Source organism: Momordica charantia (assembly GCF_013281855.1).
Source record: "Momordica charantia cultivar OHB3-1 chromosome 8 unlocalized genomic scaffold, Mcharantia_2.0 BLBB01000008.1, whole genome shotgun sequence".
Taxonomy (NCBI): domain Eukaryota; kingdom Viridiplantae; phylum Streptophyta; class Magnoliopsida; order Cucurbitales; family Cucurbitaceae; genus Momordica; species Momordica charantia.
The window spans coordinates 10771733-10797016 of NW_028275166.1; the positions used below are offsets into that span (position 1 = coordinate 10771733).

General features: G+C 34.1%; 4 protein-coding genes and 1 long non-coding RNA gene across 5 annotated transcripts; 3 read left to right on the top strand and 2 right to left on the bottom strand.

Moving 5' to 3' along the window:
- The first annotated feature begins 316 nt into the window (after positions 1–316).
- Positions 317–7177, top strand: LOC111021514 (cystinosin homolog). Its single transcript, XM_022298504.2, has 8 exons — positions 317–503; positions 603–735; positions 4529–4618; positions 4710–4834; positions 5148–5190; positions 5926–6043; positions 6376–6425; positions 6759–7177. The coding sequence occupies exons 1-8, from the start codon at positions 385–387 to the stop codon at positions 6915–6917; spliced, it is 837 nt and encodes a 278-aa protein (XP_022154196.1). The 5' UTR covers positions 317–384; the 3' UTR covers positions 6918–7177.
- A 3253-nt stretch (positions 7178–10430) lies between these two features.
- LOC111021491 (peptidyl serine alpha-galactosyltransferase) lies at positions 10431–17364 on the top strand. Its single transcript, XM_022298483.2, has 8 exons — positions 10431–11081; positions 12270–12440; positions 13188–13431; positions 13568–13768; positions 13910–14448; positions 15035–15199; positions 15565–15808; positions 16388–17364. Exons 1-8 carry the CDS (start codon positions 10777–10779, stop codon positions 17051–17053), a joined length of 2535 nt encoding a protein of 844 aa, XP_022154175.1. The 5' UTR covers positions 10431–10776; the 3' UTR covers positions 17054–17364.
- Positions 17365–18267: 903 nt separating this feature from the next.
- On the bottom strand, positions 18268–21276 carry SEOR1 (sieve element occlusion amino-terminus protein). Its single transcript, XM_022298442.2, has 7 exons — positions 21070–21276; positions 20784–20891; positions 20196–20644; positions 19985–20097; positions 19750–19892; positions 19164–19655; positions 18268–19038 (listed from the first exon to the last, which is right to left on the bottom strand). Exons 1-7 carry the CDS (start codon positions 21274–21276, stop codon positions 18406–18408), a joined length of 2145 nt encoding a protein of 714 aa, XP_022154134.1. The 3' UTR covers positions 18268–18405.
- Positions 18690–21605, top strand: LOC148209501 (uncharacterized). Its single transcript, XR_015792870.1, has 2 exons — positions 18690–18829; positions 21056–21605. It is a non-coding gene; the product is annotated as an uncharacterized LOC148209501 (long non-coding RNA).
- Positions 21606–24212: 2607 nt separating this feature from the next.
- Positions 24213–24782, bottom strand: LOC111021484 (F-box protein CPR1-like). The gene has a single exon (XM_022298478.1). It carries the CDS (start codon positions 24780–24782, stop codon positions 24213–24215), a length of 570 nt encoding a protein of 189 aa, XP_022154170.1.
- Between the last annotated feature and the right edge of the window lie 502 nt (positions 24783–25284).

The following is a 25284-nucleotide window of genomic DNA, read 5'->3' on the forward strand; positions in this document are numbered from 1 at the left end:
TGGTAGTAAAAATAACAATTAAAATTATACATTCAATTTTAAACTTGTTTGAGATACCAAAGTATAAAAACTCGTCCGTGAACAAATTCCGAGAAAATTTCATAAAAATTCAGGCGAGTTTTCTTCGAAATCGCCCAAGGTTTGGAGCTTCTTTTGTAATGAATATAAAATGAGAGGTAATTTTGGATTAGAAAAAATAATTTTTGAGGAATAGGTTATTTGAGCAAAATAAAACATTTAGGTCATTTGGGTCAATGTGACCAATGAGCGTACAAATTGCCAAAAGGGAATCTCTTCAGTCTTCAAACCTTAAAAGAAAAAATCACCCAAAAACGTCTCATTAATTCGCTCCCCACAGTTCATCTTAGAGAGAGAGAGAGAGAGATGGCTTCGTGGAATTCAGTTCCGCTGGAGATCGTTTACGAAGTATTAGGATGGAGCTCAATCATATGCTGGGGAGTCGCCGGATATCCACAGGTCATTCTGAATTTCCGGCGAAAAAGGTAAGAAAAAATCTATCGACTCTCGATTCCGGCGGCCGCGCCGTCGTGTTCATCGGCAGGATTATATATTGATGTTCTTTGTTTTTGTTTTTGGTACAGTGTTGTAGGATTCAGCTTCGATTACTTGATTCTGAATTTCACGAAGCAGTCGTCGTATTTGATTTACAACGTTTCTCTGTTCTTCAGCGCCGCCGTTCAGCGCCAGTACTTCGATAAATATGGCTACGATCAGGTAATTTAATTTTTCTTCAAAATTAGTCTCTAATCCTAATTCTAATCCTACCGATTTTTGTTATAGATCTAACCTTTAAAGAGAACAAAAAAGCAAAAGAGAAAAAAAAAAAAAAAAACTAAACAAAAAAGCAAAAGAGAAAAAAAAAAAAAACTATCCAACATATTTTATTTTCTTTTTCAATAAGGAAACTCTGACGCTGAATATAGTTTTTAAAACAAAAAGAGGAAAAAATACAGAAACATCGTCAAACTGACTCAGCTCTAACTTTTTTTTTTAAATTTATATTTCTTAAATCCTTTATTTAAATCCGAGTTACAAACTAAATATTTAATTTAGTCTAAATTATATTAATTTATTTATTTATTAATATTTTTTATGAATTTATTTTACAAGTTACATAATTTAGAATACATTATATTTTACAAGATTACAAAAACGAATATCCGAAATGCATGAATCCGACATCCAATTTAAATATATATTTTTATCTAAAAATCGTAAATTTAAATCCCAATCTTACACGTTGATGTACTAAAATGAAGACGGTCAAAAAGTAGAAATCTCCGACAAATAAGGAGGAACACAAAAACTCTAAAAAAGGAAAAAAAAAAAGAAAAAGAAAAAAAAAATTGATTTGGATATTTTGTTTTCCAAAAATATGGTGTAAGTTGGTCATAGGTGCCTCTATCATCGCTGACATTTTGGGCGGCAGTATATTTTTTGAGTTTATGCACAAGATTTTTATGGTTTATATACCTTGTTTTGGTTTTGTTATTTTGATTTTGATTTATTTTAGTTTCTATTTTGAATGATTTTTAATTCATGCATTTTCAATTTTTGTTCATTTAATTTTCAAATTTCGAACCATCTATTTTAGTTTCCATACTTTTAAAAAGTGGTTATTTTAATTCATTTTGACCATTTTGTATCTTATTTATTTTAATCATAAATTTTAACATAACAATTTTCTCGATAAATTTCTTGAAATGTAGGTATAAATTTATATTAAAGAGTTTTTGTTAATGTATAAAATTTGTGTTATAATTTTTGACCAAAATAGTCACATTTTTTAAAATATAGAGACCAAATCAGAAGTTTTGAAAGTATATGAATCAAAATAAACAAAAATAAAAAATACATTCACTAAAATAGTATTTAAATATTATTTTTATTTGAGAAAACTTTTTAAGTGTCCAGTAGTTGTACGGTGCAAATGTTTTTGTTATTTGTACAAACAATGGTGAAAAAATTTTTTAGTACAAATAATGGTGTAAATTTATTTCCTTTTTTTAATTCAATTCGGTGGGAATTCGAATTTCTTACCTTCTAGTCGATGATATATATCTTAATCAATTGAGCTATGTTGAAGATAACCAACAATATAATTAATACGTTATTTAGTTACATTTTTTCCTAAAAGTGGCTAAGTGAGACTATTTTTGTGTTCGTAGGATCGGATATTTTCACCATTCATATTGGTTTTGGAGTAATTTTTTACTTTTTAATTTAATTTTGAGGAGAGATTAATTGCATATTACATCATAGGATTAGACCTTCAAACCTACAGAAAAGTTTAGCTTTTTTTTAGTATAGCAATGGTGGTTTGGAGTTGTTTGTTTTTCTTTTTTATGTAATTACCACATGAGTGGAGATTTCGACTTTCAAATTTTGAGTCATGTCAAGTTTAATGTGAGAGTATAAATTTAAAACATGGAAGTTAGTTTTACCTTTACTATTAAACTACGTCAAATTGATAGACAGCGTTTGGTATCTTAACCTTGGTTAAGATTGCATGTTTAAGTTTTAATAGGACTGATCGAAGTTTTAAAGATTACAAACTTAGTAGTAAAATTTTAAAATTTCTCTTTTTTATTTCTAATATTTTTTAATATTGATTAAATTAATATGCATTCAATATCTATATTACTCACACAAATTTGAAAATCCGACTAAAATGCTCGATGGAGAATGTAAAATGCATTCAAACTCGACAACAAAATCCAGTTAATAAGCATTAAACACGACAAAAATAATCGTACCTTTAAAAATTGTAAAAAAGTTGAGGGTAAATTACCTTTTTAGTCATTGAGATTTGAACACTAAATCGATTTTGTGCGAGACTTCATTGAGAATTTTTAATCCGTTACGGGTAAAATTGAGGATTTAAAAAATATACGACTAAATTTAAAATTACATAAAAGAATAGGGACCCTTTTAACTAAATGTAAAATTTTACCTTTTATTACACTTTTTTATTTAGTTAAAATATTATTTGGTTCGTGTACTTGAACTCTGATTTATTTTAGTTTTTGTAATCTCAAAATGTTACAAAAGTGACCATTTTGATAAATATTTACAAAATTTTAATTGATTTTGCATATAATGGAAATCCGTTAATATAAAATCATATTTACATTTAAATAAATATATTGAATATAATATTGTGTTAAAATTATGGTAAGAAAAAATGAGATTAAAAAAAATTAAGTGACTAAAATGGTTACTTTTTAATAGTACAAACGATCAAAACAAACATTTTAAAAATAGAAACCACCAAAGTTGAAAATATATGCACCAAAATGAACATAAAATACAAAAATTAAAATGAACCAAAACTCAATGTACACAGATGAAATAATATTTTAACCTTTTTATTTGAATTTCCTTTTCAACTCCGAGAGAGAATTTCCATATCCGCTGGCTGCTATTTTTTTACGCTCCATTTGATACTTGGAACGGGTAGAAATGATTTCAAATTCTAGGATTTCAAATGACGAAGATGATTTCAAATTCCTAATTCCATTTGGAATCAAATTGATTCTAAATCATTGAAATTAAAATTCTTATTTGGATGTTCACCGGAAATGAAAAGAAAACATAAATTAGTAATTTCAACGTTGAAAAACATAAATAATTTAATCAAATAAACCCAAAAAAAAACTACACTTTTATTTTAAAAACTAAATAAAGAAAACTTGCAAAAGTCTTGATTAAAATATTAAAAAAAAAACTTAAAATCAAACTAGTTCAATTTATTTGCAGGAATTTTATTTTTTACTATCATAGTTATTTTATGATATACAAAAAACGAAAGTAAAAGAGGAAAAGAAGAAAAATCTATAAAAAAAAACGTAAATATATAAAAATTTAAACAAAATTGAAATATAAAGAAAATTAAATACACGAAGAAAAAATTAGAAAATCAACCTTGTTTGAATAGTAATATAAAAAATGTACAGGGAGAACCGGTTTATTTTAATTAGAATAAAAAAAAGAGTTACATACAACAAATAAAAATTTGAAACTAAGTGTGTCGATGATCACGCAAATAAAAAATGTTAGAGTGGACAAGTATTTTTTTCACCAAAATATGATAAAATAGAAATTTACTGCATTTAAACTTAAAATCTTCACCAATCCAACATAAAATATTTAGGTCAAAATTAACCTAGATAATATATCTCCGATAATTAGTATACATCGGATAAGTGAGTTCGATCGAAATGTAAGTTTGTTCTTCAGTTCGTTATTAGTCGAAATGTGGCCATGAATTTTTTCGATTTGCATTTTTTTTCCTATTCTCCTTTGTCTGATGCGAACATGTGGTGCCTCCTCGGGAAATTTCAGCGTTATAGCAGTAGAAAATTGAGGGATGATATAATTTTGGTCTTAAGACGCTCAAACTGCTGCTTAATCCCATTTCTTTTCCTTGTTCACAGAATTGGATGCAGAAATTTGTATTTATTGTATACATTTATTGAATCTGAACAGTTTTAATTGACTGTTGCAGATGATACCGGTGGCTTTGAGCGACGTGATTTTCCCCATTCACTCGTTGTTATTGATCTTCGTTTTCTCAGTTCAAATTGCATTTTCTGAAGTCAGTACTTATTTGCTCTTTTAGGGTTCCATCTTGCTTTGGTTTAATTTGGGTAACTATTTGGTATTCTACTGATTGAATTTTGACGCAGCGTGGCAACCAGAAGCTCTCGAAGATAGCCATCGCCATCTTCGCTGGAGTATGGTTTTTTGCAGCAGCTTGCTTTTTTATTGCTCTGCCAACCCATTCATGGCTCTGGCTCGTCTCCATCTTCAAGTAACCATTTCCTCTTCCTTTTTAACCTTATGAAGTTATGTTAGTTGATTTGCTAGGCCCAACGGATAGTCCAGTCGGCAGAGGCTTGAGATCTCTTGGTGATATTGGCTTAGAGGTCTCAAGTTTGAACCTTCTTGATAAGCTTAATACAAAAAGCTCGATGAGTCTCGAGTCTGGGCGTTGGGGCGGGCACCGGTGCGGGTGCCCTTGGGTATAGGAGAGCAAAGCTCCGACTTCCAGTTATCAAATAAATAAAAAAATTGTTAGTTGATTTGCTAATAATTCACTAAGGATCATTGTCAATGTGTTGCAGTACAATTCAAGTTTTTATGACAATCATCAAATACTCTCCTCAGGTTAGGCTTTCATTCTAAAGTATTTATTAGTCCTTTTGTTCCTGGTTCTTTTTCATGATTCAACTTAATATCAAACAATCTCTTTTATTTTTCTTTGCACAATAGATTATGTATAAGAGATTGTTCATTTTTTTCAATTATATTTTCATGTGTGTGGTCTTATAGATGAGATAAGGAAAAGGTAATGGAGAAAAATTGTTAAATCCACAATTTACTTGTTTTCATTTTGTTATTAAATTTCGTTGTATTTGGCATTAAGTTTTTTTATTCTACTCCAGTTTTGCTTAATTTTTTTGGTAAAAACCAATTGCTTAAGATATTAAAAAATGTTGTAGTACAAGACAGAAGTGTTCTTGTCTGTTAACAAAAAGGCTAAGGGTGAGTTTGGGGTGTCTTAAAACAAATTGCTTTTAAGTTTTAAGTTAAAACTCTCCTTCTATGGGTACTTTTGGAAGAAATTCTCATTAAGCGCCCTTCCTAAAAGCTTAAGTTTCATTTTTGTGCTTTAGAATTTCACTTTTGATAATCAATAAATTTGGCTTAAGTTTGAAAACTTAAAAGATATAGTCCAACCCCAAGTATGGTAATATTTCATAAAGTTGTGCAGCGTGGTAAGTCATTGAATTACTTGCAATATTGCCTTGTGGAATCCATTTGAGAGTAAAATGAGTTTGTGCACTGACAAAGAACATAGAAGCTAGCATTTCATTTAAGTTCTGTTGTTATTACGTACAGGCATTTATGAACTTCACCCGAAAGAGCACAGTAGGATTCAGCATTGGTAATGTTGTTCTTGACTTCACTGGAGGAGTGGCAAGTTTGGCTCAAATGAGCGTGCAGTCGATTGACCAAGGTCATCTACTCTTTTCTTTACCCAACAAATTCCAAATCCTTCTGTTGCAACTTATGTCTATGGTTAGCTTGGTAACCAGAATCATATTTCTATCACATAATTAGAAAAAATGAAAAGTGATAAAGTGAAAATCTTAATCATATTGCAAACTGCCACCTTGCTAATGATTTTGATATGGTTGTTCACCCTTATGTTGTGATGAATTTACAAGAATAGTTTCATATTTTTTTATGTATAAACGGTAACAGGATAGAAATATTAAGCTCGATGGACTAAATCATTGATACCTAATAATATTATCCTTAATTCCTGGTCTTCTGATTCTTTTCCAGGTTCTTGGGTGAACTTCTTTGGAAATATAGGGAAGCCATTGTTAGCTTTGGTATGATCTCTCTCTATCTCAGTAGTTGCAGAAGCTAACTATAGCCCTTAAACTTAGCCTCTAAAGTTGGCAAAAACTTGAGGTCTCTTGGTCATACTAATTTAGAGGTCTCAAGTTCGAACCTTCTAGAGGGTTTAATACCAAAAAAATCTTGATGTCTCCCAGGTCCGGGGCTTGGGTGGGTGTGGATGCCCTTGAGTATAGGGGGAGCAAAGCTCCAAGTCCCAGTTATAAGGAAGAAAAAAAAAAAAGAAAAAAAAACTATAGCATCCAAACATTTCTGAGTAATTCGAGTTTGCACTATTTGCTCACTGCATTTATACTGTGTTGCAGATCTCTATAATGTTTGATCTGATTTTCTTCTATCAACATTTTGTACTATATCATACCAAGGCATCAAGGATTTCATTTCAACTTGATCCTGAAAGCACTGAGCCATTGGTTAAGGACTCTGATCACTTGAAGGGGTTGTCACAGCCAGTTGACTTTTAATGGTATTGCTTCCACCTCTAGCATGGTAAATCAGGTTTGCAAAGCCTTCCATGCCAATAGTTTCATGAGGAAGTTGAAAATATGTTTGCTGTATTTCCTTTACTGTAAATATTAGTTGTGTATTTATTAGCTGTCTATAATTATGTTAATATTTACCTTTTCAGCTATTTGCTGATTTGTTGATGGTCTCCCATATAGGAAAGACCTTGTATTTAATTCAAATGTATAGAAGAAATAATATATTAATTTCTTCACAAAAAGTATGTTTGTGTAAGATGAACGCGGTGCTTCGCTAGAAAATAGGTGAAAGGGTAAAATTTGTAAAATAATTATTGAGAAGGCGGGAGCCTATAGAATAAAGAATGCTAATGAGATTAATGAGATTGCAGAAGAAGAATGAGATACCCTTTTTAAGGGGTGATTCTTAAGTTTAAAATGGATCTCACTCATTGATTTCATTTCTATATTTTAGTAAATACTATTAGAGGGAATTAAAATTTCCATTCTCAATTCTCATTTTCGTGAAGGAAATGAGGTCTTAACGATAAAGGTACAGTTTTGTTAAATAAACCTTAAACTTAATTAGTATTCTCGTTGAGTTGCTTTAGGTGTTTAGCATTTGGTTCGAATGAAGTGTTTTTTAGTTGGTATTAGAGTCGAAAGTTTGATGTAATGGGTTTAGAAGGAACGAGTTCAAACCTCGTGATGGCCACCTATTTATCTAGAAATTAATCTCGTATATGTTTTCTTCACAACCAAATGTAGTAAGGATAGACGATTGTCGACGAGGTGCGCGCAAGTCAGTCCAGATATTTATAGATATTAAAAACACAAAAAAGATTTGATGGTTCCTAAAATTTGGATGGCTGAGTGATGCTTGGTGTAAAGGTACTATTAGTAAGGGTTGCACTTATTAAAGGCAGTTTTTCACCGTATCACCTTAACAATTACTAACAGTGTATCGATCGACCTCAGTCTCGAGTGTAGAAGATCGACCATCTCATTAAAGGCCAAATATCCGTATATATCTTTATGGAGGAGAGTTAGTCTACTTCTAGCCATTCCGACCATTATGCCCATTTTAGCCACCATTATGATCTATCCCTGGAAACTGGTACTTTTGAGTTGATATGTAATGATTTATATTTGGTCAAGGCGATCAAGAGGACATATACCTCATCCATATTCCAACATTGTGCGAGTCTTAAATATTTCATGTGATAAGTAGAATAGTTTACTAAATAACCACTTAGATTGTTGATTGATTTAGATGCAACGGAATTGGAGCGTTAATATTCGTTCACATCAATACATCTTTTCACGTCTTGGAGATAAAATTTTGGCTTTGAAATAGTGGTTCATACAATGTGGAAGATCTTTAAAGATAATTTTACACGTCTATCACCGTCTTTTGGCTAATCTAGCCTCCATCCTCTATCGGGGACCAGAAAAAATGAAATTTATTTATTGTCCAATTGTTTCAATGTTTTTAACCAGTCCTACACTCTTCCTAGGGATGAATGAGCAAATAGATAGGGATTCAAGTTGAAGATTTTGAATACACGCAAGACATTAAAAAAAGGAAAAAAAGGCAGTGTTTTAATTTCTTTTTTCCTTGAACAACTTTTAGGATTCATGAGTATTTTGTATAATTTCATCGACAAAAATTATTATTTGATTTTTGTGATTATTTTTTTAGAATACATCTTATGATCCACCTAATTGAAAATATAGACCAAATTTAAGGTCTATTTGGTAACGTTCTCCTTTTATCATCTTGGAAATGTTCCAAAAATTGTATAAAAATTTTGCTTTCTGGTTTCATTTTCAACAAAATCAAGTTTTCTTTTATATTTTATTTTTTCAAATTAAGTCAACCATTTTAGCTCTTTTGAATTATTTTAGTGCTATCAATAAATCATAATAATTAAATTTTAAAACTTCCCAACTATTTATAAAATAATATCATTTATTTATCAGGCTAAATTACAAGAGATACTAGGTCTATATAATTTATTTCAACTTTACTCTTCATGCTTTAAAAAATTTGAAATTTACCATAATATTTTAATTTGTTACAAAAATATAAGATAAAAAGTTCTCTCGGATGATAACTCTTTTTATAATGGAAACTTTTAAATTTTAGGGACAAAATTTAAACTAATTACATTGATAGAGACATATTGAAAGAAACCAAGTAAATTATACAATATGCCCTAACATAGCTGTTAGTTTCCATTTTAATTTATTTCAATCTTTAATTTATTTTTATTAGACATTTTAACTGAGATGTTAGACAAGATTTATAACAGTCCCGCAACGTCGGTTATTGTGTTGGGCAGTTGTCGACACCTCCCAGTTATAAGGATCCAATTGGCGAAGCCGCATGACACCGATTATGGATTAAAAAAATTTACATTGAAACTAAATTACATCGGTATATAACTTATAACCTAATTTTATTATTACTTTTTATTACCACTTTTTTTAGTACAATATATGGAAGTGGGAGATCGAATTAACAACTTTTTGGTTGAAGATATATGTCAATTTATTGTAGAGTTAGGCTCGATTGAGCAAATATCGAACTTACTACAACTATTAAAGAGATTTCAAATGAATGATTCAACATATGGTGGAGGATAACACATATTATGTAATGATTTTGTATCTCAAAAGTATTATTTATTTTTGTTATATGTTTAGTTCTTCCATTACACCAAATATTAACTTTTTTTTTTTCGTTTTTACTCTCATCTTTCCTATAATTTAAAAAATTTTAATTAAATTTTTATGGTTTGAATTTATTCAAATTTGAGTCTTATTGAATTTTAATTTGCTCCCTATATAGTTTGATTAAACTTTACATATTGTCTGCAAAACAATCTATTATTTTATTTATTTATTTATATATTTACTTTGTTTAAACTCTAATATACTCTACTGGTTAGTCAAATAGCAAACACATAAGTTCATTATCATGTAAATAAAAAATGAACGACCTTAAAAAATATATGGACAATTTGTGACATTTGATCAAACTATTATAATCAAATTAAAAATTTTAAAATCACATGCTAAAGTGAAATTAATTTTAAACCATAAAGAATAAAATTTTCTTTTAAAAAATTAGTAAAGACTAATTATTTTATTTTATTTAATTTATGTTGTACACTAATATATGGAGTTGAAGATTCAAATATATAATTTTTTGGTCGAAATATGTATTTTTATCAGTTAAGCTATTTCTTAGATAGACTAAATTCAAACTAAACTAAAAGTAAGGAAATAAATTATGAATATTTATAGAAATTGACGAGGAGTAACTCATATTTAGGTGTATCTTTTTAACTCAAATTACTTTAATTTTTTTTCTCACTTTATTACTTTTTTAATACGCAGGGATTGGAATTTCTCACCTTTACCGAGATGATCAATCAATATCTTCAGCTTGTAACTAGTTGATTAATTAACTTTGCATCCGCAATAATTACCCAGGAAAGAAGAAGCGGTTCCTGCTGATTTGGGTTGGACTTGGAAAAACCATTCCCAACTGCTCCCATGTTCTGATCAGAGAAGCAAATTTCCATCCCAAGCTTCTGGTTTTTGTAGAAATAAATAAAAAAAGCTCTTCTTTTGTGATTTTTGTTCTAATTTATTAGCACCCAAATGTTTGTTTTTATAAGTTATTTTCTCCCAACCATGTCCCCACATTACTCCCTCTCATCTATGTCAAAGAAAACAAAAAAAGAGTAGGAAAATGGAAGTTTGACCTGTGGCTGCGATCCGGGTCATGCAAGCCGAAGCCAGATCTCTGAAACAAATACCCAATTGAAATCTGGCCCTGGATTGAGCCAAAATGAGGGAATTATTGGTTTTTGTGGCGATTTCTTTGGTGGGGTTTGTGGCCGGCAATGGGCGGAGCAACAACACCGGCACGGCGGCGCCGTGGCGGATTCACACTCTGTTCTCGGTCGAGTGCCAGAACTACTTCGATTGGCAAACTGTTGGGCTGATGAACAGCTTCAAGAAGTCGCAGCAGCCGGGGCCAATCACCCGCTTGCTAAGTTGCACCGATGAGGAGAAGAAGAATTACAGAGGGATGAATTTGGCTCCCACTTTTGAGGTCCCATCCATGAGTAGGCATCCAAAAACTGGGGACTGGTTAGAGTTTCTTCACCTTTTCCCTTTCATTTCTAGAACTTTGGAGTTGAGCATTTGGGTTTTGAATTGCTTTTGGCGTGCTTCTTGGTAGTAATATGGTTGTTTTGATTGCTATCTGTGTTTGTTTAATTTGATTTCAGTTATGAGATTGTTTATTTGTTGACTAGATTGATCAGTTTGTGTACAGTTTTTTCCCCTATGCTTCTGGTTAGTAATCTTCTTGTGTTTTGATTGCTATCTTTATTAGTTTGTTTGGTTTTAGTTCTGAAATTGTTCATCTGCTGACTAGATCGATCAGTGTGCTTACAGTTTCTTCTTCCCTTTTTCCTTTTTTTTTTGGCTGTTTTTGCGTTGACCTGTTGGATTAGGATCAGAAAATGATGAAATTCTGATTGGTTTATGTGCTCTGTTTAACCGTTTGATGCTATTCAGTGATCAAAATTTAGCTTGTTTACTAATCAGTAACTGCGAAGCCAGTGGAAGAGGCTTCCTGTTTAGAAAATATATCTCAAGGGCTGTAGAGAGCTGTGATATTCTGGTTTGAAAGATAATGTTGTTCAATCATCAATGATGTAGGGGTGATTAGAGGAGAAGATATTGAAATGGAACGTGAAATTGTAAACCGGATAAGGGGAAATGAAATGGGAGAAAATGGGAAGAGTTATTTGGAGAAGGTTGGGGACTGGCTTGCATTTTGACCTTGTTCAATCTTGATGGAAGAGATCGTACCCATATTTGTGTATCAATAACTCTCCACGATCCAACTTTCAAGAATATGGATAGAGTAGCTACAGGAAGAAGAATATTTGTGTAAATTGCTCGAACAAGAGGCTTTAGAATTACTTCGGAATATGTATTCTTTGTTGAGAAAAATTGATTGAATTTTGCACTGATGAACAGGGGGGATGTTTTCCGTTGATAATTAATATCTGAGGAGAAAGCTTGTTTTCGCCTTTGTTTGACTTGATAATTTATGGATGTTCTTTTTCATACTCACTCATCAAAGTAGCAATTAGATCCCAAATTTTTTCTTTTCATTCTTGTCTTTTTGATGATTTGAACAACTCTCTCTTACTATATTTCTTCCGACTTCACAACTTGTTAATTTTTCTTTTTCCTCCTCTTGAATCCTGGCGACAAATGAAAAGAAGAATGATACCAAAATAAAATATTTACATGTTTTTGCAGGTATCCTGCAATAAATAAACCTGCAGGGGTTGTCCACTGGCTTAAACATAGCAAAGAAGCAGAGAATGTTGATTGGGTTGTGATTTTGGATGCAGACATGATCATAAGAGGCCCCATAATACCTTGGGAACTTGGTGCTGAGAAGGGCAGACCTGTTGCAGCATATTATGGGTTTGTTTCTTCTCTATTTTAGTTCAGTCTCTTATAAATGGAAACTTCAATCAAAGTTACTTGGATTGATGTTGCTGGTCTTCTGCAGTTAAAATAAAAAAGGAAAGAAACGGTTTAAATCTTGTTTTGGGACCTATTTAATACTTCTTTGTGGGCCTCGGTTACTAAGGAATTCTGTACTTATCAGTTTGGTGTTCTTATTGTGGATTGGAGCCCCTTTTTTAGACTTCGCTTCCTTTTTTGGGCTGAATTTTTTCTTTAACGCCCTTGTACATCCTTTCATTTATCTAAATGAAAGCTTAGTTTCTTATTAAAAGAGAAAAAAATACCTAAAGTTTTGTTTTAGTCCTTATACTTTCACTATTATTATTCCCTCAACTTTTACATAAAAAAATGGTTTTAGTCCTTATCATTAATTTTCTACTAATCATTCAGAAAAACCTAAATCTATTTTGAAATTCAACTCTTCCCTACTACATGTGACTTAAAATACCTGTCCATATAGATACTTCTTGATTAAGTAAAAATGTAGGGGCATTTTGTTGAATGTTCAGAGGAAAACAAAATGTTTGAAAGTTTAAGGTCCAAAATAGAATAAGCATGAAGTTTAAGGGCTAGAATAGGATTAGAAAAAACTAACATATGGTATTTCTGTTGTGAGATTTGTATGGCAATAAGGAACTTCTTGCATTTATATCTTTCCTAGTTGTTACTGAGTTTGAATGATGTAAATAATATTTCTCTCAGTTACTTGGTTGGATGTGACAATATTCTTGCTAAACTGCACACTAAGCACCCAGAGCTCTGTGACAAAGTTGGTGGGTTGTTAGCAATGCATATAGATGATCTTCGAGTGTTCGCACCAATGTGGCTTTCGAAGACGGAAGAAGTACGTGAAGATAGAGATCACTGGGCGACCAACATAACTGGTGATATCTATGGGAAAGGGTGGATAAGTGAGATGTATGGTTACTCGTTTGGAGCAGCAGAAGTAAGCTTTATTTTTATTTCAACTTTTCCAAAGGGCAATATGAAAAGCTTTTGCTATCTCGCCGTGTCTATTGACTGCTCGATATGTTTCTGTTATTCTATAGATTTATGTTTTGCAACTTCTTTGCTTATTTCAGGTTGGTCTCCGACACAAAATCAATGACAATTTGATGATCTACCCCGGTTATATTCCTCGTCCAGACATCGAGCCTATACTTCTTCACTATGGGTTGCCATTTAGTGTGGGAAATTGGTCCTTTAGTAAATTAAATCACCATGAAGATGGTATTGTCTATGACTGTAACCGGCTTTTCCCAGAACCTCCATATCCTCGAGAGGTATGTGCACAAATGAATGGTTCCTTAGATATTTCGATGCGTTTTTATGAAAAACATTTGGAGAAGGTCTTCACTGAACACATTTTTTTGCATTGAATTCGTTATATTCTAGTTTGTTACTTAAGATTGAACTCTGTGCAGATACAACAAATGGAATCTGATCCAAATAAGAAGCGGGCGCTACTTATAAATATAGAGTGTATCAACTTATTGAATGAGGGCCTATTGTTGCAACATAAGCGAAACGAATGCCCGAAGCCACAGTGGTCAAAATATTTAAGCTTTTTAAAGAGTAAAACTTTTACTGACCTAACTAAACCCAAGTATCCAACCCCTGCTACTCTAGTGATGAGGGAAGATCATGTTCAGAAACAACCGATGAAGGAAGATCATGGTCAGAAACAACCGGTGAAGGAAAATCATGTTCAGAAGCAACCGGTGTTTGATGAGCCGAATAAATCACATCCAAAGATTCACACACTTTTCTCGACGGAGTGTACTCCTTATTTCGACTGGCAGACTGTAGGCCTTATGCATAGTTTCCGCCTGAGCGGCCAACCTGGAAACATTACGCGACTTCTCAGCTGTACCAGTGAGGACTTGAAAGAATACAAAGGTCACGATCTGGCTCCGACGCATTATGTTCCTTCCATGAATCGACATCCACTAACCGGCGACTGGTAATCTCTTTTTTGTATTCACCCATGAGCCTGCTTTTACTCTTTTGCTTATCGCTCAGCTTTTTCGGTTGTTTTTGGTTTCCCAATTTTATTAGGTATCACATACTATTTTGGAGAGGAATGGAATATTTCTGTGTATCATTATATGGAGTTTTTTTGGGACCTCATAAGGTTTAATGTTTTCTTTATGGGGTCTGTTTCGAAATTGTTTTGTAACTATCAGTTAGGTCATATTCTTTTGGATCGGAGGCCCTTTCTTTAGTTTGGCTTTCCTCTTCAGGGCTTTGTTTTTGTATGCCGTACGTCTGTTTTGTTTTCATTATTCTCAATGAAAAATTTGGTTTCTTATAAAAAAAAAAAAAAAAAATTTATATGGATATAAAGCAAGAAACCATCTATTTTTTTTCTTTATCTTCTTCCTATTTTCTACAAATTTCTCTATCTGCTATCTAATGTGCATTATATTTACCCTTCAAAACTACAATCTTACACATTTTTCAATCCTGCCTATGTTGACCCAAAAAAAAAAAGATGTTCAAAGATTTGGGAGGAAAATTAAATCTTGAATCTTTCTGTTCCGTCTTAGGTATCCGGCCATAAACAAGCCAGCTGCAGTGCTTCATTGGCTCAATCATGTAAACACTGATGCAGAATTTATCGTTATTCTTGATGCTGATATGATCTTGAGAGGACCAATTACGCCATGGGAGTTCAAAGCAGCTCGTGGACGTCCCGTTTCAACTCCCTATGAGTAAGAATCTATTCAAGTATTTCTCTCTTTGATAAATATGCAGAACCCCTCTCTCCCATATATATGTGTGCATGTAGGCGTGTAAATGACATAAGAATATGCATCTTTTGTAATTATCCTATTGGTCTTATTCGTTTGAAGTGGAGCTCTTTTTCTATCTCGTTAGGTCTAGGTGTCGTTTTGTCTCTCCCTTCTCTAGGCTGTGGTTTTTGTAAGCCTCTTTTGTATTCTTCCGCTTTTCTCAATGAAAGTCCGGTTTCATTCTTTTAAGAAAAAAAAAATGCTATTGTTTGCATATGAACTTGATTTCTCTTTTTAAGTTTTAGTAGGAAATATTTTGACTTGTGTCAAATATATGTTTGTAGTTACCTTATTGGCTGTGACAATGTGCTTGCCAAACTCCATACAAGCCATCCTGAAGCTTGTGACAAAGTTGGGGGTGTTATTATCATGCACGTAGATGATCTCAGGAAATTTGCCATGCTATGGTTGCATAAAACCGAGGAGGTCCGAGCCGACCGAGCTCATTATGCAACGAATATCACGGGAGATATATATGAATCTGGCTGGATCAGTGAGATGTACGGTTACTCATTCGGTGCTGCCGAGGTACTTAGGCTATGGTTTAGCTAGTTGTTCTTTTTTAGTTTAAATCTTCGATTGGTCTTTGAACTTTCATGCTTATTTCGGCTCATAGTTATATTTTAGTTCCTCAACTTAATGTTTATAAAAAAAAGAAAGAAAAAAAAAACAGTTTAAAATGTTTTGCTTTAGCCCTTGTAGCTTTGCATAAAAGACTGATTTAGTCCTTATTGTTGAATTTCAGTTAATTAGTTTTTGAAAAAAATTACAAACCATTTCAAAATCCGTTTTCAATTTGAACACGTTTCAAGTGACTTTAAATACTTATCTTTAGACGTATCTGCTCATTAGGTAGTAAACAAAATACATTCTTATGTCAAATTTTTAATGCAAGATCGAGGAACTAGAATAGAACATTTTGAAAGTTTACGGACCAAAACAAATCAGCCTGAAAGTTGAGGTTATTGTTGTATAGGTTGCATGTTTCTTCACCATTCAATCATTTCCAGGTCTTTATCGTTAACCAAGCTGAAATCAGTATTGAATATCCTCAAACCATTACAATGATACTGAAACTGAAAACATTTCTTTTTCACTCTCGAACAGCTGCAATTACGGCACATTCGAAACAGCAAGATCTTGATATACCCGGGATACGTTCCTGAATCTGGAGTTCATTACAGAGTGTTTCACTATGGACTTGAATTTAAAGTGGGGAATTGGAGCTTTGATAAGGCAAATTGGAGGGAAACTGATGTGGTGAACAAATGCTGGGCTCAATTTCCTGATCCACCAGATACTTCCACACTTGATCCAACTGACAAGGAAGCTTTTGACAGGGACTTGCTTAGCATAGAGTGTATAAGAACTCTGAATGAAGCTCTGAATTTGCATCATAAGAAGATGAACTGCCCCGATCCCAACTCATTGGCCAACTCGAACCCGGAATATGAAAGTGAAGCTGTGGTTTCGAGGAAAGTTGGCAAGCTTGATGAAAGCTATACTGAAAAAGTTGACAATTTGTCTCGGGAATTGTCGGAGGAGGCGAAGGATGATGGGATGTTTAGTTCTCTGAGGTTGTGGATAATTGCTCTGTGGGTGATATCTGGTTTGGTGTTCTTGGTAGTGATCGTATCTAGGTTTTCGGGTCGAAAAGGGAAGGGGATGAGAGGCAAACATCACAGGAACAAGAGGAGAACCACTTCATATTCAGGTTTCATGGATCGGAACGGGCATGAGAAGTATGTTCGAGATCTCGATGCCTCCTTGTAGTATTTTCCTGCTAAGTGAATTCAGAAGTTTGTAGACATGAAAGACAGCGGCAAAGCAACCTGTGGAACAACTCCTCGGGCTGAATGAGGATCGCAAGTTCTTGATTTCGGGTTCTTCATTTCGTCTTCTATCAACTTCCACAGATTTTTCAAGAGTTTGAACAGGAAAAGGAGTTGAAATTTGGGGTTTGATACCTCTCTCAGGTTTGTGGAGCCTATTCTTTTCTGCAGATATTAAGACATTTTGACATTAGAGATGAGAAAAAGTATTTTATTTTACTTAGTTCACATAAAAGATGAGATCTTTCCACATTTCTCCCTTTTCAGCTTGTATTTTCTAATCACATTTCAACAAGAACAAAGAGAAACTGTTAAAATGGTTGTCATCAATTCATTTGAAGGAAAAAAAAAAAGGGTCTTATGTAAGGTTTTTCTTGTACGAGGGTAAGAGAAAAATCTAACTTATCTGAGTCGATCTTAATCTTAAAGTTTCATTTTCGCTGGTTTCAACTATGAACTCGAGAGTCATCGATTATTATTTATTTTAGGCTAAATATATGTTCTAGTCTCATGTTCGTGATTTTTTTTTATTTTTTTTTATTTAGTTCTTATGGTTTGAAAAGTTTCGATATGACTCTTCATCTTTTAACAATTTCTAATTATGCCCTTGTGGATATTAAAAATTGGTTTACAATTTAATAATGGTTGGATTTTAAATTTGTTTAAATTTCTTACTTACTTTTGCTATAGTCCCCACACGTTCAAATCGACCACTAGCTTCACTAGCCGATTGTCGACAATGAGAGTCCTCGACGACATAAGTTTCGGCCAAACCAATTGACCAAAGTTTGGTCTTCAGGAACAAATTCACTCTTCATTATTAGTAATAGACATAAGAAATAAATCGACATTTTCAATGAAAAAAAAGAAAAATCAACAAAATTTGAAAAATATCAACGAAATATTATAATATTAATATTAATCCTTTTTAATTTGGATGAAACGGTTATATGTTAACTAAAATATTTTTTACTAATTTTTCGCTAAAATATTTTTTACTAATTTTTCGCTTTTATAATCTTACTGGAAATATTCATCAAACGTTTTAACGATATTTCAAATCGGGACGACATTTCCATCGACCGGTATTATAAATTTATATGTCATTTTCTACATTTGGTTGAAAATATTCAAATTATTCATAATACCTTCCTATCAACGTTGAAACATTCTCATCAAATTCCAATTCTTTGAAATCTCGAAGTCCAAATTATTGTGAGAGGTTGCAGATTTGCAGTTTATTTAGTCAACAATGTATCTGTATGAATGTTGAAGAAGATGGTTTTCTAGGGTTTATTCTTTTGATTGTTCGTCATGGCAGCAGAGGAAGGTGGTGAGTTTTTCCATTTGCCGGTCGCATTCAGGGCACTTGAAATTCTCCGGTATTCTCCCGGTGGTGTGCGGGAATTCAAAGCGGCAGCAGGGGTGAGTAATGCCTTGAAGTTCGTCGTGGTGATTCTTGAAAGCCCAATCGAAACCCTTATCGGCGGCCTGCTGCTTCCATGAATCGAAGCTCCCCAGTGTGGGCAACACGGTGGTGCTATGGCCGTTGAGGATCACCGTCGATCCCTTGCTCAGCACCGCCCATCCTCCTTCTTTGTCGTAGCTCAGAAGCTTCTTGATTTCCTGCATCAGAGGATCGCGATCGTCGGCCTTTCCTAATTGGATCTTGGAGAACAGCATGCTCTCGATTCGAGTCCAGAAGAACCAAATCATCGTAAGATCTTGCCAGCAGTACCCTAGTTTCTCTGTTGTGATTGTTGTAATTATTTGCTTTACGCGTTCCCTTTTGCTGCTCTTTCCCACGTACACCATTTCTAAGGGTATGCGTGCTGCTTGTGCCACAGTTTTCGCTGTGGCTGTGAATTTTCTTATCCATTCTATGTCGTCTCCTCCATATAGGAAGATGTATCTCCCCTCCTTTATCTGTGTTTTGGAAAGAACAAAAAAGACCTGTGAGAAACTAGCTGCTTTTTTTATAATGGCTTAAGATTTGAATTTGGGGATTCTTGTAATGAGTCATAACATCAGGTTTGGGGTGGTTGAATTACCCAGTTCAGAACTGCGGGGTCGATGCCATCGACCAGCAGCTCGAGCCGCCAGCTCTCTTCCCTCCAGAGAGCTTCCTCTTTCAAGCTGGTGAATGGGAAGGCAAGACTTCCCCAAATCCACATCATGTGGATTGCATTTGGGCTTACCACTTTCCCTTGAGGGTCTAACACCACGAGGATGGGCTTGTTTCTGAATTGCCATACTTCCTTAATGAATCTGGTAACTGCCTTGGAAATCAATGTAGGATGGTGCACTATGTGCCATGGCATTATTGATAGGAGGTACTCAAACCGTGTTTGTAATGAATCATTCCACTTGCTAGAATGCTCCACTATCGGGATCCAAACGACCTCGAACTGGCTCTCGACCCGCATTCCTTGGGCCCTTGACTCGTTGTAAAGCTGATCAAGAATCGAAAGCTCATCATGGGAGATATTCAAGTCGGAGATGAGCAGTAGCACATTTTTCCTTTTTAGCACGTCTAGGTTAACCTGTTATTAACAATGAAACAAGTGATGTTTAGAAGAATGTAGAGACTCAGAAATGTCAAATTGAGTTTTGTTTGCAGTAGTTAGATGTCCAGACCCTTTGGCCTGTAGAGCCATCGACTAGCGGCTGTAGATCATCTTTAGCATAAATCAAAGCCTTGAGAACCTTCATGTTATCCAGGTGGGTCATTTCAAAAAGATTAATTAGCATCTGAAATGATTCAATGTCTCTCTTCTCCTCTGCAGTAAAGGTTGGTCACTTATCAGCATTACATCATATACATGTCTGTGCATTGTGTAGAGAGATCTAGAGAACGATCTATTTAATCTACCTATATATTGGTGGCAGAGTATCAGCTGCTTTTTGAGATGATCACGTATGTTTTTAAGCTTGTGAGCAAGAGTAGATAGTTCCCATGACTCGGTACTGGTTGATAAAGCAAGCCTGAAACCAGAAAAGCATAATGCTCATGGTAATAGGTTGCTATGAAAAAGAAAAGAATTTGAAGATAGCTGACTGGAAAAGAGAGGAGGAGGACGTACTCATAGCCCATACTAGTTAAGCTAGTTATCTGAGTTGCACAGGCAACAATACTCCTAATGGTCCAGTAGACTGCAGTTGGGATATGGGCAACTGCTGTGGACATTGCTGGAACTTCTTGTGAGATATATGCCGATGGAAGCTCCTTCAAGTCAATGACACACCAAGTTACATCCAATATAGCTGTTACAAGATCCCTTAGCGCATCAAACCTAGGCTTTAGTGCGATCGAGTGCTCAAGGATTCCTGGAAGTTGCTTCAAAATTGCCATGGCCTTGGCAAGTTGGTTTTGTGAGTAAATCTGGGCGAGAAGCCAGAATTCCCCATAGTTCAAGGCGAAAGCTGCTAATGTCAGCACCAGTTTAGCATCCCATTGGTAGCTTGCCAACATGTTAAAGATTGCCAATGTTGTTGCATGTGGATCTATCCCTTCCAAAGCCTTGTATGATATCTGGTAATGCTCATCACTTTAGCATGTCAATACCACTCAATATCACATATCATTGATGTGTAGGTCTAGCTTCATTGTCATTGCATGGAAAATATTCAGTTGAGACTAGAAAAATTAAAAATAATCATTTTTCAGTTACCTCGCTGGAAATTCTATCGATTGTGTAGGACAAGGCTTCCAACATGGTAGTGAAGCCTGCTTGATAGTTGCCTGTTTCCTCCAAACTCTCTAGTTGTTCATGTGAACCCTGTATTTACCATTCATAGTTAGCTAAGAAACCAAATAGGCAAAGTTATTCTAAACGCCAATTTTCAACAAGTCACTCTATGTTGTCTGCATTGAGTGTTTGATAATTTTTAATGTCCAGAAGCAAGAATAATGCTGTTCTGTTTCTGTCTATTGAATGGACAGGATTAGTTCCATACCGTGGCATCATCGCTTAAGGTGGCGCGTTTCAGAATGTTTTCAACGAGATGAAGAAGGGATCTTGTATCGACTTCTCGGTCATCAGGATCGTGGGTGGCTGTTATTTGCTTCATCATCGCATTGTCATCGGAAATGGCAGACATGAACTTGTTACCCTGGATCAATTGCTGCCTAGAGGCTGGTGAGAACTTATTAGTGCCAACCATGGTTGTACAATTCAAAGGTAGAGAAAGTTAAAAGAGGTTGTGTGGGATGTTTGCAAGTTTAGTTGCCAAATTTATAGCCTTGAGAAGGAATATAATTTCTGTTGAATCAAACTTCTTTTCTTCCTCTTTAGTTAAATTCTTTCATTGTTAAGAGGCCTTTGCTTGTGGGCCTCTCCATCTTACCATATACCTTTCAATGTGATTCTACAGGATCAGAATAATTATCTGGTGCTCACATGCCCTGAATTGGTTAAATCACAAATGAAGAGACAGTAAGATCCAACTTCATTTACATTTAGAATTTCAGAATTTCAGATTATGTCTATGCATATTTTGAAAGCGTCAATGTCTCAAACTGCAAAGTAGTGATTTATGTGTCAATAATGCTATGTTTATGTCATGAATCTATCATGGTATATGAAACTAGAATCAATATTTTAAAGATCTATTTTGTTCTCTGTGGTTATGGATTAAGCAGGATATTTTCCTTTTTTTTTTTTATTATACAACTCATCCATTTTTTCAGAAAACTCTTATTTATTGCCAGTTTTTATATTATTGATATTTGGTTCTATGGAATCAAAGCTGGCCTTTGTGTGTTTTTTCTTTTCACCAGGACTTGACAAATGGCATATAAAGTATTTGTAAAAGAATATTTCAAGTCTCATACCATAATATTTTTGTTGTTTTTAACTTTCTATCTTCTAAAACCATGTATGTTTTATTAAAAATTTATTTCTTTTGCAATCTACTTTCTAAAACGGTTTCAAAATCAAGGTATTTGGTATGGATTCAAAATTAGCCTTTGTAACCTACTCTAGACTAACTGAATTTTACCAATTAAGATCGGGTAACTAGTTGATTGAAGGCCATGTATCTATGCCAACTTGAACCTAGCTCAATCGATTAAGACATATATTATCGACCTGAGGTTCGAATTCCCACCTCTGTTGAACTCGAAAAAAAGAAAAAAAAAAAAGAGCAGCAATGTATCTGTGTGCTGCTTCCTTGCTTGACTTGCAAATGTTGTTGAGAATTTTCTTATATTTTATAGATAAACCTGACTAATTGTGAAGGTTGCTTCCTTTCTTTACTTGCAAATATAGTTGAGAACTTTTGTTACTTTTTATTAAGTTGGCAAACTGTGAAGAAAGTTGTTAGAAAAAAGCTTGAAAATCCTTGATCCCTTGCTTTTGCATATGTTTTGACTGAATCATAGGGTCGAGATAGTTCGATTCCTTGAAGGAGAAAAAAGTTACGTCGAATCATTAATCTCTAAAAGTTGGGCAATCCTGAAATGATTGCCTTCAATTTTGTTCTTTGTATTTTTTGTATAGTTTTTCAATCATTCTAAGGAAGATTTTTGTAAGTAGAATCCAGACCGTTTAGTTAAGATACATGTATTAATCGGATGAAGATTGCTACTTATTAAGAAATTTGGAATGATTTTGTGAAGTGACATTGTAGGCCCATTTTAAAAAAATATAACTGTGATAACTATTTATTGTTTTTTTTTTCTAATTAGAAAAGAAACAATAACATGTTTGGTAATTGTTTTTTTCAATTAATAAAAGTAAAAGTTTTATATGAAAATTAAAATTTTTTTAATTAATTATTCCAAAAAAATTTGTTATATTTCATTTATGTTGCATTTATTATGTATTTTGTAAGTTGATAAAATAATATTTTTATTTGTTTTGAAAATGTTATGATTGTGTTTGTTTCAAATTTATACATAATATTATTTATCCTAACACTTTGGAAAGTGTCGGTGCAGACTACCTATGTCGACGCTTTAGCAAAATATCGGCATAGGTGGTCTATGATAACGTCTTGTTAAACTTGGATTTGTGTAACGTATTTGAGTTGTGGGTTTATGATTTGTAAATGCCTCGAATATACACAAATATGGCAATGGACAAAAGAAGATTTAGCTCAAGCTTAATACACACACAAAAAAGCCTTCAAACAAGTCACGAGTCATGACAAAGAAGGAAAACCTAAGAAAATGACTAAATTTAATGTTAGACAAATAGGCCGAGTTTTACTACTGCATATCAATTCAGAAAAGTGGTCTTACTTCACCATTTTTTTTATATCCGTATGTTCGGGCCAGTTTACTCTACATTTGGTTGACAAGGAAACTCATAGGATATTAAATTCTAGACGGTCTTAGTTCACCATTTATGTGACACATCATATTGTATCTGCAAAATTAACTCCAAATTAAGCAACTTCCAACAACAAATTAGGTAAAACAAACTCAAAATCCAGAATTTTAAACTTATATATACATGTAGCAAATTTTTAAAAGCACAAATAGTATTATAGAGACAGGATTTTAGATTATATACCCATGGTAGCAAATCTAAGCAATTTTAATTCATGCTCACGTCAACGTGTTGATACACATTTTAAGTCACGTCATTCATTTACTAAGTAATTAAAGACAACATAATAGCATTAAAATAATTTGCATATACCTCTAACCAAGAGGTTGTGAGTTTGAATGCCCACATTGTATTTCAAAGGAAAAAAAAAAGTTCAAAAGAACTTCTATTCATTGAATTGATAACTTTTACAAGGTATTTATAAGAAAAGTAATAACCGATCACTAACTCACCTAATTAGGTCTAACGAAGACTAAGCCTACAAACTCTCCCCAACTAAATCAAGCAATTTTTGGTAATTAAGGACTAGCATCAAATGAAAAGGAAAAAAAAAAAAGAAAGACGACATTTCTTTGCTAAACTCTTAATCCTTTAAAATTAAACTACAAATAGAGAGGATGTGACAGAAATTATGTCCATTAAACTACAAATACTCCTAGCAATTTGTTTTCAAATTTGATTGTGAAGATTGCTCATGGACTCAATGCAATATAATTGTCGCTTTGTCCCAGAAGAGATCCACTATGAAAAGGTGAATGAAAAAAGTTAGAAATGGAAGGAGTTTGGTTTTGTGAAAACCAAGAAAGCTATACTTTCATCTAATCGTAAGTAAGGAGTAATACATTCCTGGTGCTCTTCCTCGTCCTCCTCTAACGCGATCCAGTAATACATTCCTTCGTGATACATATCAAACGAACAACCCGAGACTACAAACCCACAAGCACGACTTTCGATTTCTCTCCAACCATCTTTCCCCAAATCGTACACTTCCGTTCTGTAACATTCATATTCATATTCTTCTTCTTCAAATGTCACAACCCTAACGACCTTAAAATCCATTGATTTCGGATCGTACCCGAATCCAACTCCGTTCGTGCGTGTACAGCTTGGATCGAAGGGGTCCTCGGGGGGTTCGGTGAGGAGAATGGAGGGGGGCAGCTTGCGAAGCTCTCCGGTTGCTGGATTACAGAGGAAAATATTGCCGAGCATATTGGAGAGGCAAATTAAACCGCGAGAATGGCCGCTGAATTCGCAATACTGAAAATGCTCGGACAATGGAAGATCCATGTCCACAACAGCCGCAGATGCGAGGGGAAATTTGAGGGAGGTGAGCATTGTTTGTTTCTCCCCGGACTCCTCGTTCCTAATTACGGTACGCCGCACAAGAAGATTTCGATGTTGTAGAGAATCGGAGAATTTAGGGTCTGTTTGGGGAAGAGAATACCCTGGACACGTGGAGGACCCCTATTGGTGCTCCAAGATGACTCATGAGTCATGCCCAGCTCGGAAGGACGAGATTACCACCACTAGCGTTGACAGAGGCTAAGTATGAGGGCCGAGGTGAACCTGGCCGAGGTCCGACCTACCGGGAAGCTCGGTGGGGGCCGATGCGAACTACTGTCAGCGGCGTGATTATCGGGTGTAGCCGTCGGTCCCGAGATTACCGGGTGTAATCGACGATCCCGAGATTACCGGGTGTAACCGTTGCGAGATTAGCGGGACTACCACCCATAAGTAGATGACTTCACTCCACGATCAGGTACGATGATTTCTGACCTCGAACTAAACTGGGAATCCGACCTATACTGACTTGATCTTCGGAGTGCTCACCTTTTTG